Source organism: Thamnophis elegans, chromosome 16, assembly GCF_009769535.1.
Source record: "Thamnophis elegans isolate rThaEle1 chromosome 16, rThaEle1.pri, whole genome shotgun sequence".
Taxonomy (NCBI): Eukaryota; Metazoa; Chordata; class Lepidosauria; order Squamata; family Colubridae; genus Thamnophis; species Thamnophis elegans.
The window spans coordinates 2,046,793-2,060,927 of record NC_045556.1 but is presented as its reverse complement, the minus strand read 5'-3'; the positions used below and the strand labels follow the sequence as shown (position 1 = coordinate 2,060,927).

The following is a 14,135-nucleotide window of genomic DNA, read 5'->3' as shown; positions in this document are numbered from 1 at the left end:
GGGCGTGTCCCTGGAGCCCCGCCCCTTTGGGTGGCCCTCCCTCACCAGAAGGAAGGGGGCTTCCCTGGCAGCCATCTTGACTCCTTGGACCCTCTCCCCCCTCCCCAGAGATGTGAAGGAGAAGCAGGTCGGGGGGCTACGGTTCCTGTGGGGAATTTGGGGACCTCAGGTGACCCTGTGGATATAATATATTTTTTTTGGGTGGGGGGGCTCTCCTGGTCTGGTTCCCCCTCCCTCCCCCCTTCAAGAGGAAAGGAACAAAGTCATTAGGGTGGCGAAGAGTTAATAGAATAACCGAGCTGGGAGGGACCTTCGAGGTCTTCTAGTCCAACCCCCTGCTCGAGCCGGAGGGGTCTCCAAACTTGGCAACTTTAAGACTTGTGGACTACAACTCCCAGAGTTCCTCAGCCAGCTTAGCTGGCTGAGGAACTCTGGGAGTTGAAGTCCACAAGTCTTAAAGTTGCCAAGGTTCACACCAATACCTGTCCAGCCTCTTCTTCAAAGCCTCCAGTGATGGAGCAACAACTTCAACAGGAGCCGACACTTATGGGGGCCACCAGACTTCTGGGGTGGGATGTATGGGCTACGAGACCCCCCCAAGGTCCCTTCCAACTCTGGGATTCTGTTATTCCTTTCCAAGCAGCAGCAGTTGTCATCTGGGTGGGCTGCAGGCAAGGAAAGGAGACGGGGAGATTGTGGCCACATCCCCTTCTGATGCCCACCAACCCCCCCCCCCCCCTGAGACTCTGGTCAGCCCCACAAAATGATAGGTGAAATCAAAACGACAACACAACAAGGACTTCAACCCCAATTTACAAAAATCGCACTACGGGTAAGGACGCCATAATGACAAGGTGGCCCATTCCTAAGCCTCCCTTAGCTGGGAGAGGCCTCGGGAGTTTCGTTTTTATGACTCCCCCCCCCGCCCCATTTCTCTTCTCTTTCTGTGCCCCCCTCCCTCCCTCCTCCCAGACGAGTGGGGGTTATCAAAAGGGAGGGATTGGGGGGGGGGGAAATAATAACCGTGGGAAAAATAGCCCGATGAAGCAAAACTCCGCGGGGTGCAAAACCGCGCATATGAGCAGGAAAAAAAACTAAAGCAATTAAAAAGTTGCCACTAAAAAAAAAAAAAATCTAAAACACAAAGGCAGCTGCAAAGAAAAGCCTCTTTGGGACACACACACACACACACACACCACACACCACACACACACTCCCCTCCTAATTGAAAGAAGAGCTGGCTGGCTGGGGGATTCTGGGAGTCGAAGTCCACTCATCCGAAGGACCAACTCTGCGTTAAACCGGCAAAGGAGGCTTGCAAAGGAGAATGCAGAAATTCTTTCGAAAGGAGGCTGATGCTGCAACGTGTGTTTGTGTGTGTGTTTGTGTACTTAAGTGTGTTTTATGTGAAAAAGACCAGAAGCCTAGGACAGAAATCTGACCAAAGTCAGCTTCTTTGTGGGGGGATAGAATGAAAAAAAAAATGAATGGGGAAAAAAATGAAATGGATAGAGGGGTGTCATTTTGTAAAAAAAACATAACACAAACCGCAGAGAAAGAAAAACACCACAAAACGTTATTTTCCTTCCTAGGCCTTCATACCTCGGAAAGGTAGCTTTTGCAAGTGTGTTTCCTGGGTGTGTAATTACCCCTGACGGGAGTGGTGCAATTCTCTCCCCTTTAATCCTAATTCATTAAGTAGGTAGTATTTATATCAGTGTTTCTCAACCTTGGCGACTTTAAGTCCTGTGGACTTCAACTCCCAGAATCCCCCCAGCCAGCTCTGCTGGCTGGGGGGAATTCTGGGAGTTGAAGTCCACGGGACTTAAAGTCGCCAAGGTTGAGAAACACTGATTTATATAGTCTGTTTTCACAACCGCCCCTTCATTCCACCCGGCACAGAGCAACACGCTTAACGTTAAGGATTCCTGAGTGTTCATTGTTAGAAATGTCAAGTTTCCTCTTCAAATGCTGTCAGTGGGCTAAACACGATGCCTTAATAGGTAAATAAATGAATACATAGACCCTGAAAGAGGCTATAGCAGTTCTGAATTGCAAACTGAATTTTATACAGCTAGGCCTCAGCTTACAACTGTGAAATGCGTCTCATAAGTCCCATCGTTCAGTGCTGCTGTAATTTTGAACAGTCACTAAATGAACTGTTGTAAGTCAAGGACGTAGCTTGGATTCGGGGCAATTGGGAGGCATCCACAGAGGCTGCGTCCTTCTCTCGTGCTTTCACACCTGTTCGGGTAATCGTAGGGGCTTTGCAATAAACTTGGATTCCAGACAAAGCTGGGATGCCACTCCTAAAAGTCCCAAATAACAGATTAACAGGGAATTTATAGGTCATCTAGTCCAACCCCTGGCCAAGCAGGAGATCCTACACCATTTCTGACAAATGGCAGTCCAGTCTCTTCTTGAAAGCCTCCAGGGATGAAGCTCCCACAACTTCCGAAGGCAACTTCTGTTCCATGGGTTGACTGTTCTCATTGTCAGGAAATTTCTCCTTATTTCCAGGTTGAATCTCTCCTTGGTCAGTTTCCATCCATGATTCCTCGTCTGGCCTTCGAGTGCTTTGGAGAATAGCTTGACCCCCCTCCTCTCTGTGGCAGCCCCTCAAATATTGGAAGATGCTCTCCTGTCTCCCCTGGTCCTTCTCATCCCTAGACTAGCCATGCCCAGTTCCTGCAACCGTCCATCGGATGTTTTAGCCTCCAGTCCCCTCATCATCCTGGTTGCTCTTCTCTGCACTCTTTCTAGAGTCTCCACATCTTTTTTTATAGTGTGGTGCCCAAAACTGGCGGCTGCTGTGGCCTAGAGGTGCAGCTTTTGACTCGCAATCAGGAGGTTGTGAGTTCGATCCTAGGTAGAAGCAGATGAGCCGAGGTGGCGCAGTGGTTAAATGCAGCACTGCAGGCTACTTCAGCTGACTGCAGTTCAGCAGTTCAGCAGTTCTAATCTCACCGGCTCAAGGTTGACTCAGCCTTCCATCCTTCCGAGGTGGGTAAAATGAGGACCCGGATTGTTGTTGGGGGCGATATGCTGACTCTGTAAAACCGCTTAGAGAGGGCTGAAAGCTCTATGAAGCGGTATATAAGTCTAACTGCTATTGCTATTGCTATACAGATGTACGGTCTCCTGCTTGGGCAGGGGGTTGGACTAGATGACCTGCAAGGTCCCTTCCAACTCTGCTAACCTGTCAAACGTGACGGCCTCGCACGCCGCACCATAACTCAGTTGCCGTTTCTGCGCCTCCTCAGGAGGCCGGTGGCCATGGCTATCGGTGCTCCCAGAGGGTTTAATGAGCATCAGTAATCCTCTTAGGGGTCTGCCACCGGGCGTGTTGTGTCGATGCCGTCCCTTGGCACGGGGGAGACGGTCGGCCAGGGGCTCCTGCTGGCCTGGTAGGCTAACTCTCTCGCGAACCGCCCGCCTGCTGGGGAAAAAAACCCAGCTCAGCCGACGAAGACTTAAGACGTTCTTCTTTTCCCTTCTCCTTATTTTTAGCACAGCAAAGATGCTTGGTTTGCCGGCCCGGCCTTGGTTTTATAATAACTCTGCGCACCCGGAGAAGAAGGAGAGGCGGGATTGGAATCGCTGGCTCGACAATATCCTAAGCAACCAGCGGGAGAGGATTGCGAAGGAGTTGGACGTAGGGAAAGTGCTGTCCCCTCTGGTTGGCAAGGAGGTCCTTTCCTGGGAGGAATACCGGGACGTGATCTCCTGCGAGGAGCCGGCGGCCTCGTTGCTGGAGACGCTCAGCTGCAAAGGTCCCGGGGCCTTGGCCGCCTTCTGCTCCGTCCTAGAGGAGGTCTGCCCTCACTGGCTGCTCTCCCTTCTCCTTGACGCTCAAGGTAAGTGCCCCGCTCACTCGCTTGGAAACGTGCCACCAGGCGGATCAGCAGCGCTGCCTTCTCACGCCCCTCCAGTCTATAATTAGGAATTACTTTCACTCTGCCAGGCGGGACTCACTCTTGGTGGGGAGGGGGGCTCTTGGGAAGAAACACGGAGAGTGGCCAGGCCCATCAAGGGGCCACCCTGCCTATCTATCTATCTATCTATCTATCTATCTATCTATCTATCTATCTATCTATCTATCTATCTATCATCTATCTATCTATCTATCTATCTATCTATCTATCTATCTATCTCATCTAGCTATCATTTATCTATCCATTCTCTTTCTCTGTCTCTCTCTGTCTCTCTCTCAATCATTTATATATCTATCTATATCTCTCTATCTTTTATCTGTCTCTCTATCTATTCTCTCTCTGTCTCTCTGTCTCACTCTCTCTCTCAATCATCTATATCATCTTTCTATATCATGTATATCTATCTATCTATCTATCTATCTATCTATCTATCTATCTATCTATCTATCTATCTATCTCTAATCTAGCTATCCTCTCTCTATCCATAGCTATCTATATCATCTATCATTTATCTATCTATCCATTCTCTTTCTCTTTCTCTCTATAAATCACTTATATCCTCTATCTATATCTGTCTATCATTTACCTCTCTCTCTCTATTCATTCTCTCTCTCATCTAATTATATCTATATATATCATCTATATATATAGCTATCTATCATCTATCTATCTATCTATCTATCTATCTATCTATCTATCTATCATCTATCTATCATCTATCTATCATCTATCGCTCTATCATCTATCATCTTTCTATCATCTATCTATCTATCTATCTATCTATCTATCTATCTATCTATCTATCTATCTATCTTTCTATCTATCTATCTATCTATCTATCTATTCATCTTTCATCTATCATCTATCTATCATCTGTCTGTCTGTCTGTCTATCTATCATCTTTCTATTATCTATCTATCATCTATCTGCATTTTCTATCTATCCACCCATCCTCCATCCATCCATTTTATTTCTCAGCCTTTCTGGAAGAGAAGGCAAGGGTCATCTGGTTCTAATACATTGGCCAGTTCTTAATATTTCAAAGAGGTCATCAGCTGCCAATTTGCAGCTAGGTTGCCATGGTGGCAAATCAATCTTTTCCAACAACATGCCTTCAGGTACTTTTGGAGAATAATTTGACCCCCCTCTTCTTTGTGGCAGCTCCTCAAATCCTGGAAGACTCCTGTCGTGTTGCCCCTAATTCTTATTTTTCTTTAGAAAATTCCACATTTCTTGTGGGAAAGCACCCTATTTCTTTTATTGTGAGCTCAACTCAGAGGCCTCCAGAGGCAGAATCCCAATTTAATTTCTCCCACTCCAGGTGGCCCCTCCCAGACTTCCTTGGAGGACACGCCCGAGAGCTTCAAAATGAGAAGAGCTTCAGAAGTTGACAACCACGATCCCAGCGAAACCAGCGATGTGGAAGGAAACTCTTTCCTGGAGGACCCGTTAAACCATCCCTTCACCAAACACAGGTTAAAAACTGGATTATTATTCCCCCCCCTCCAATGTTTCCACTTTGCACAATTGTACAATACATTTTGATGTTCAGCAGACAGGAGGCATTTCTCCCCATCCCTGCCCCACATCCCTTGCGGGTGAAAGAGAAGATGGGGAAGGGATGAGCTTTGGGCCAGCAGGTGGCTTTGCAGAATCATCATAGCAATAGCAATAGCAGTTAGACTTATATACCGCTTCATAGGGCTTTCAGCCCTCTCTAAGCGGTTTACAGAGTCAGCATATCGCCCCCAACAATCCGGGTCCTCATTTTACCCACCTCGGAAGGATGGAAGGCTGAGTCATCCTTGAGCCAGTGAGATTTGAACCCCTGAACTGCAGATAACAGTCAGCTGAAGTGGCCTGCAGTACTGCACCCTAACCACTGCGCCACCTCGGCTCTTCAGCAGAAATCATCTTCATTTAACGACCTTATAACCCCTTGTGGGGTGGAGTCGTGGGCAACCGAATGGAGTTGAGTGTTTAGTGGCCGGATGCCTTGACTGTTGCCAATGAGGAGTTATATTCGGAAGATATATTCTCATTGTGCCCAGAGAGAGAGAGAAATACCAGTCTCTACCTAGGATCGATCTCACAGCCTCCCGATTGTGAGTCCACCTCTAGGCCACCGCACTATTTCGAAGAAGGACCGGTGGGAATACAGAAACAGAGTTAGCGCTGCTTCGGGAAATTGTGGTGCCATGGAAGCTATCAAAGGGAACTCCCTTTTTAACTAGCGAACCTCTGGCGGTCCTCTCTGGGGAATTCTGGGAGTTGAAGTCCACACATTAAAGTGGCCACAGTTGAGAAACACTAGCCCTCTGATGGCAAATCTATAGCACGCATAAACAGGTGGTACACGGAGACATATTTGCCAGCACATGAGCTGTCAGCTACAGCGTGCATGCGTGTGCCGGCCAGCTGACTTTCAGCCTTCTGGAGGGCCGGAGGAGGGAGAAAATCAGGCCAACCGGAAGTTCGGAAACAACTCATTTCTGGCTTCCGGGGGGGTCCAGGAGAGGCTATTCTCACCCTCCAGCGCTTCAGGAAAGCCTTCGGAGCATGGGGAGGGCGAAAAACAGGTCCAAAAGAGGCTTTCCTGGAGCCTGGGGAGTGTGAAAACGGCTTCCTCCACTGCCCCCACCCCAGGAGAAAATACTAAGCTCAGCTTGGAGGCGAGTAATGAGAGGGAACGTTGAGGCGAGGGGAGATGTGCACGCATGTGCATGTGAGGCCATGCTTTGCATTATGGGTGCCGGTGTGCGTGCGCCCTCACAATTTTGGCACCCCACCACAAAAGGGTTAGCCGTTGCTTCCCTGGCCCATCGGGTCATTGGAGAGACTCCCGTTGCCCACCAGGACAAGAGAGAAAATTCCAAATATTGAGATACTGAGACAGCTGGATCTGGCTGGCGACTCCTGATAAAGAGGGAGGATTTCCCCCCCAAGGAAAGGCACAAAGGGAAAAAGGGGGGTCGTATAATTTATAACGTCAAACCGTAAAGCTGGGCCGATCCCGCTGCCTGCATAAATTCACACGCCGTACGGAAAAACCAAGGTAACAGTTTCTCTTATCAACTGGCTGGCCAATTAAAAGCAACCGATTCATTCTATAAATATAACTATATGCCGAGACTGGGATCAGTAGGAAGAAATCTGCGAGAAATCCTTAAGAAGCTGCAAACGGAAAAAGAACACCGCAAGCGAATGTTAATCACAATATCTACTCCGTTCACCAAATAAGGGGAGTTCTTCTTTTTTAAACATATTAAAACTCTCTCTGAAAATTCATCTGTTTACCTAGTTTAAGGTTGCCTTTTCTTTTTGCTGTTTGCCATGTTAACCAGGTTCCACTGCTATTTTAAACCAAATATCCTGGGTTTAATTTTGACAGTGCAAAACCGGCCCCTTTTTTTGGAACCCCAAATCATGCACGTGTGGCTTAGCGTTCTGTCTGAACTCAGCCATTATGGCTTATTCAACCAACCATGTTGAAAGTAACTAAGATTTAGCGAGTCGATAAGCTCACCTTCTCTGGAATTGGGGTTTCAAGTGTCTGGATTAAAGCAGGAATACTGCTCCTCACTGGTTTTTTCCCCCTGCCCATCCCAACCAGCTCCCTTCCAAATATTTTATACTACAACTTCCATTAAGAGCCGAGGTGGCGCAGTGGTTAAATGCAGCACTGCAGGCTACTTCAGCTGACTGCAGTTCTGCAGTTCGGCTGTTCAAATCTCACTGGCTCAAGGTTGACTCAGCCTTCCATCCTTCCGAGGTGGGTGAAATGAGGACCCGGATTGTTGTTGGGGGCGATATGCTGACTCTGCAAACCGCTTAGAGAGGGCTGAAAGCCCTATGAAGCGGTATATAAGTCTAACTGCTATTGCTATTGCTTGTGGAAGATCCCCAGTTGGTAAGCACGATTTCTGGCAGCTCCCACAGCTTCCTCCACCTCCGAATGGCACTTCCGGGCCTGTGGGCTCGCTGGAGCTGACATGCGGCCCCTCTACCATGGAGGCAGCACCTGGGGAGATAAATACCACAGTCAGTTAGGAGCCAAAGTATAAACGGTGGTGGGGAGCACCGGATGTCAGCTCTAGCAGAACTGCCAGGTTCCGGATCTCTGGGCCTGGTGGCTCACCAGAGCTGACACAGAGGAGATGCACAAAGAGCGTTTAGCCCACACAAACAATACGGTGAGCCGAGGTGGCGCAGTGGTTAGGGTGCAGTACTGCAGGCCACTTCAGCTGACTGCTATCTGCAGTTCGGCGGTTCAAATCTCACCGGCTCAGAGTTGACTCAGCCTTCCATCCTTCCGAGGTGGGGCAAATGAGGACCCAGACTGTGGGGGCGATATGCTGACTCTGTAAACCGCTTAGAGAGGGCTGAAAGCCCTATGAAGCGGTATATAAGTCTAACTGCTATTGCTATTGCTATTATTCCCAGCCCAAGGGGATCGCACTACTATGCATCGCTCCGTTTTTCTTGCAACCAGCAGGCACCCTCTTTCTAGGCAACACCGACCAAACGCCATCCGTTGATTCCCCCAAAGCTAAGCAGGGTTGCACTGGGTTGGAGCTTGGATGGGTGACGACCAAGGAATCGGACTGCTGCCATCTACACCAGGAACTCAAAAACACCTTTTTGCAAATGCAATGACAAACGATCTCCACATCCTTGCCAAGAAAGCAACCACAGATGCGTCACTGGGAGCTGAGTCAACACAACGGCCCGTGCATTATTGTCCCCGTTATTATTGATAACAGCTTCTTCAATGCACGGAGCTCATGCTGAAAGATAACGTCGATGCCTTCTGGCCCACCGTTCAATAGGATGCGAAATGTGAAATGAAAAAAGGGACAAGAGAGGGACGAAAACAGCAACGGCTGGAGCAGGGAACCGGTCGCAGTCACAGGAGAAGCTGAGATTGCTCTTCTTCCTTCAGCCACGATATCCTTTCAGACAAGCAATGGTTATAACTTATTGGGGTGTCTTCTGGATGATGGAGGAGGCCAAGCATCTGCTACCTTCCGGCTCTGCGTCCCCAGCCTGATACTTAAGGGTTTCTTTTGAGAAGGATGGAGATCCTGCTCCTGCTTCCTCTCCAGCAAGAGATCAGACCAGCTGTTGCTCAGTTACTTGCCATTGTCTTGTGTTGGTCATTGGCTGCTTCTCTAAAGAGCCAAGGTGGCACAGTGGTTAGAGTGCAGTACTGCAGGCTACTTCAGCTGACTGCAGTTCTGCAGTTCGGCTGTTCAAATCTCACCGGCTCAGGGTTGACTCAGCCTTCCATCCTTCCGAGGTGGGTAAAATGAGGACCCAGACTGTGGGGGGCGATATGCTGACTCTGTAAACTGCTTAGAGAGGGCTGAAAGCCCTATGAAGCGGTATATAAGTCTAATTGCTATTGCTGTAAAGAGGCTGATCAGTCAACCAGGATCCCCACGTCTCTGAATTTCGTTGGATTTCGCCACTAGATGGTACTGTATTAATGTAATTAACCAACTCGCCTGGTAGCCATTTGAAGGTGAGTTGGGAGACCTTGCTCCTTCTCTGAAGAAAACACCCCCTTCTTCTCCTTGAGCTACACCTGTTGGACTTTCACCACTGCTTTCCCAAGCGATAGAAAACCTCAGTAGGATTCGGGTGATTTGGGGTATCCTGAAATGTATTTCATCTCAAAAAGATGCTCGTTCAAATCAAGTGGAGCTAAATTCCATCATGATGTACAATACAGGTAGACCTCCATTGGGAACTGTTGGTTGAGCCACTGATCGAAACTATGACAGTGACTTACAACTGGTCCTGAAACTTTCTGTATTCCCACCGGTCCTTCTTCAAAATAGTGCGGTGGCCTAGACTCACAATCGGGAGGCTGTGAGATCGATCCTAGGTAGAGACTGGTATTTCTCTCTCTCTCTCTGGGCACAATGAGAATATATCTTCCGAATATAACTCCTCATTGGCAACAGTCAAGGCATCCAGCCACTAAACACTCAACTCCATTCGGTTGCCCACGACTCCACTCCACAAGGGGTTATAAGGTCGTTAAATGAAGATGATTTCTGCTGAAGAGCCAAGGTGGCGCAGTGGTTAGGGTGCAGTACTGCAGGCCACTTCAGCTGACTGTTATCTGCAGTTCAGCGGTTCTAATCTCACCGGCTCAGGGTTGACTCAGCCTTCCATCCTTCCAAGGTGGCTAAAATGAGGACCCGGATTGTTGGGGGCGATATGCTGACTCTGGAAACCACTTAGAGAGGGCTGAAAGCCCTATGAAGCGGTATATAAGTCTAACTGCTATTAAAACCATGGCAACGCCTGTTGCATGATCAAAACACCCATTCCCACCTCAAACTAAACCCATCGTGTTAGGCTGGCTTCGTAAACCCTCCGTCACTTATGGGTTTGGGGTTTATTGGACTACAAACCCCATCAGCTCCATTCAGCAAAGCCGAGGCGAGAACAGCTTAAATTTAAAATAAAATAAAATAAATGGATTGCATCTGTTAGTTAGGTTATCTGCAGAATATTCAGGATTCTTGTAAAGTTAACATAAAGGTTTGGATGACCGATATATACGTGTGTTTAGAAATACGATGCGTTTCCAAACCCTCCACCTTCAAGCCAAAGCCTTAGCGCTCAGAACTGACTTTTTTTTTTAATTGTCCCGACTTTACGATGATTTAAACGCTGCCAAAGATCTTAAGTGAGACTAGGGATCCGTAAATCACTTCAACAATTACCTCGGAAGGAATCAACCTTTGCAAAATAAAATAAAAAAAACAACACCAGGCTGCTGCGTGGAATTGATCTTTCACGTAAAAGCAACTCAAATAACAGGAGGCTGTCAGGAGAAAGGAGAAACCAAGAATTAAAATTAAAATAAAAAACCACGAAGAATTACAAGCACCGGCGTGGCTTGAGGTGAACTCACAACTGCCTGCATTTCTGTCTTAGCGCTTCCTTCCTCTCCCCTGCCCAGGGACAGGGCTTTGCTGACAGTTCTGGGATCTCACCAGATCTGTTCATACCGATCACATCCACAACAGCAATTCATTTCTCCAGCGGGAAGGGGATCCAGTAGAGGAACGTGACCATGTTGAACAGACCCTGCCCATGGGGTGTTTGAGGGACAGGAGAAGACAGCCCCCCTCTTCCAATCCCACCGCAGGAATGGCGTGGTCCTGAATTTATCTACAGCCGTGTGAATGAAATACTCTCGCCCAGGATTGTGAAATCCAGCAGGTTCTGACAGGTTCTGTAGAACTGGTAGTGGAGATTTTGAGTAGTTCGGAGAACTGGCAAATGCTACCTCTGGCTGGCCATGCCCCCATCAAGTCTCTGCCTCCCGAGTCCCTGCTGATCGGGAGGTAATGGGGATTTTGCAGTATCCTTCCCCTGCCACGCCCACCAAGCCACGCCCACAGATTGTTAGTAAAAAAAAATTGAATTTCACCACTGTTCTCATCCATAGCACCAGGAGCAACCAGCTCAGGAAACATGGACCGCCTGCCACACCCAACTTTGTCCTCCTCAGAATCGCTACGATGATGGTCCTGCCTTCTCTGAACACCCCATGAAGGACAGGGCTGACTCAGGAGCTCATATAAATATTGGGGATGGGTGGGGTGGGGGTTGAGGTTAACACTTGATCAGACCCAGACAAGGAACAACAGCAGAAATTGTGGGTACTCCTCCAACCCAGGAGGTTCTTAAGAAGAGATTGAGCAGCCATTTATCCAGAATGGTAGAGAGAGAGTCTCCTGCTTGTACAGGGGGTTGGACTAGAAGACCTCCCAGGTCCCTTCCAACTCTGTATTCTGTAATTCTGTGAGGGTCTCCTGCTTGAGCAGAGGGTTGGACTAGAAGCCCTCCCAGGTCCCTTCCAACTCTGTATTCTGTAATTCTGTGAGGGTCTCTTGCTTGAGCAGAGGGTTGGACTAGAAGACCTCCAAGGTCCCTTCCAACTCTGTATTCTGTAATTCTGTGAGGGTCTATTGATTGAGCAGAGGGTTGGACTAGAAGACCTCCAAGGTCCCTTCCAACTCTGTATTCTGTAATTCTGTGAGGGTCTCTTGATTGAGCAGAGGGTTGGACTAGAAGACCTCCCAGGTCCCTTCCAACTCTGTATTCTGTAATTCTGTGAGGGTCTCCTGCTTGAGCAGAGGGTTGGACTAGAAGACCTCCCAGGTCCCTTCCAACTCTGTATTCTGTAATTCTGTGAGGGTCTCTTGCTTGAGCAGAGGGTTGGACTAGAAGACCTCCAAGGTCCCTTCCAACTCTGTATTCTGTAATTCTGTGAGGGTCTATTGATTGAGCAGAGGGTTGGACTAGAAGACCTCCAAGGTCCCTTCCAACTCTGTATTCTGTAATTCTGTGAGGGTCTCCTGCTTGAGCAGAGGGTTGGACTAGAAGACCTCCAAGGTCCCTTCCAACTCTGTATTCTGTAATTCTGTGAGGGTCTCTTGCTTGAGCAGAGGGTTGGACTAGAAGACCTCCAAGGTCCCTTCCAACTCTGTATTCTGTAATTCTGTGAGGGTCTCTTGATTGAGCAGAGGGTTGGACTAGAAGACTTCCAAGGTCCCTTCCAATTCTGCTAACTCTGTTGTTCTGTTAGGTGAAATTTAAGAATAAATTGGGAGAGAAAAGGGAATCAAAAAATGCTAGGAAGGCACCCAATTGAGGGGAGATTTTCTGAGCTGTGTCGTCTGCTTTTGCTGGATGCCATTCATGTCACCTTCTCTTCCTCTCCTGTGGGCCATTTTGGCTTTGAACACGGTGCAGAAATTCTCCTGGGCACCACATTCCTTCTGGCTCCAGCTAAACAGCGCCTAGTTTTATCGCGGTCTGCTAAATGAGCTACAATCAGTCGGTTTGCACATTGAGCTCAGTTCTCAACCAGAGTTTGCACATTTTTCTGCTAGGATCTTTCGTATGTACAGCTCAAACACAATGGGACGCACAACAGTTTATTAACCTCAACACGCATGTGCTGTAGTGTAAACCGTGGTGCTCTGCTACAGAGCAGGCGCAATGGCGGGGAGAAGATGCCAGAAGACTTGAAGGATCCCAGTTCTTCTGCTTTGGGTTCCCCCACCTCAAAACAGAACCTCGTGGCTTCCCTTGCTTGGCAAATCCCACCGAAGAAAAATAATAATAATAATAACTCTGAGCTTTTAAACATTTATTTTTTTTCAGTCCCGACAACAATCCTGTCAGGGCGTCTAGTGGCATCATCCTCAATTAATGACAGCTTGGCACAGAAGTTGACATTCAAACATCGTCTACCGCTCTTTCCTGAACATCAGGCTGCAAGAACCGTGACGCCCAACAACTGAGATTCATTTTATTTTATCTTTTAAAAAAGATGCCATTATCTCTGCAAGGAGCTTTTTTTGCCATGAGCCCTGGGTTGCTCTGTGTGTGTGTGTGTGTGTGTGTGTTAGCAAAGTGACTGTCAGGTGCTGCTTCATTTAATAATCAGGAAAGAAACCACTCAACTCCATTTGGTTGAAGTTAAGTGTACTTTTACTAATTACAAATGAATAGTAGCGAAGCAAAGCTGAGTCTGGTTAATTAGGCGTGAAAGCAATGAATATCATGTATAGTTCAATCCCCCCCCCCCCTTGGCATCCCAGTCCATAGTCCAATTATAATTCCCCCAACTGTCAGGTGGGAGATATCTTCAAAAAAAACCTCATCAGGGTGGAATGCTGGACAGTTAACCTTGGCGGGAAACTCCCTTCCTCCACATGCCCAATGAGATGGTCAGGACAGCTTCTAGAACATTCCTCCAGCACATAATGATTCCCCTCCCAAATACCATGCCCGCCCCCTCTCCGTTTCAATGGCAGCCGAAGCAGCAGCAAGGCAGAGGCTGACAGTGACAGTCCGTAGCAAAATAAACTTTGCATGTGGCATTTGCCCCTCAAGGATTTTAGCCAGGCCTCTGGGATATCCAAATCTACCCCAATTCCTGCAGTTTTGGTGGCAAGGAAAAATCTTTTTTTTATTGTTTAGACACCTCTGTGTTTTGATCTTTGGCATGTGCGACCATGGAAAAAAGCAATGGTCCCTAAGAACATCTGGATCACAAGCTGTGTCCGATGCATTTAAGTGGAAAGCCAGGGCTGTACGAAGCCAAAGACGGGGATATTTGTCATTGCAACCATCGCATTAAAACAACTGGCAGGAGCTGCTGCT

The 14,135-nt window shown here is 48.0% G+C and overlaps 1 protein-coding gene across 3 annotated transcripts in view; it reads left to right on the top strand.

Annotated features, from left to right (window-relative positions):
- Positions 1-66: 66 nt before the first annotated feature.
- Positions 67-14,135, top strand: part of TJP1 (tight junction protein 1) — a 180,995-nt gene continuing 166,926 nt past the window's right edge. For all 3 annotated transcript variants that reach the window (XM_032233484.1, XM_032233483.1, XM_032233482.1), the window contains exons 1-3: positions 67-169; positions 3,511-3,857; positions 5,257-5,410. In XM_032233484.1, coding sequence (XP_032089375.1) covers positions 3,521-3,857; positions 5,257-5,410 — 491 coding nt within the window. In that variant the 5' untranslated portion in view covers positions 67-169; positions 3,511-3,520. The remainder of the gene's footprint in view (positions 170-3,510; positions 3,858-5,256; positions 5,411-14,135) is intronic.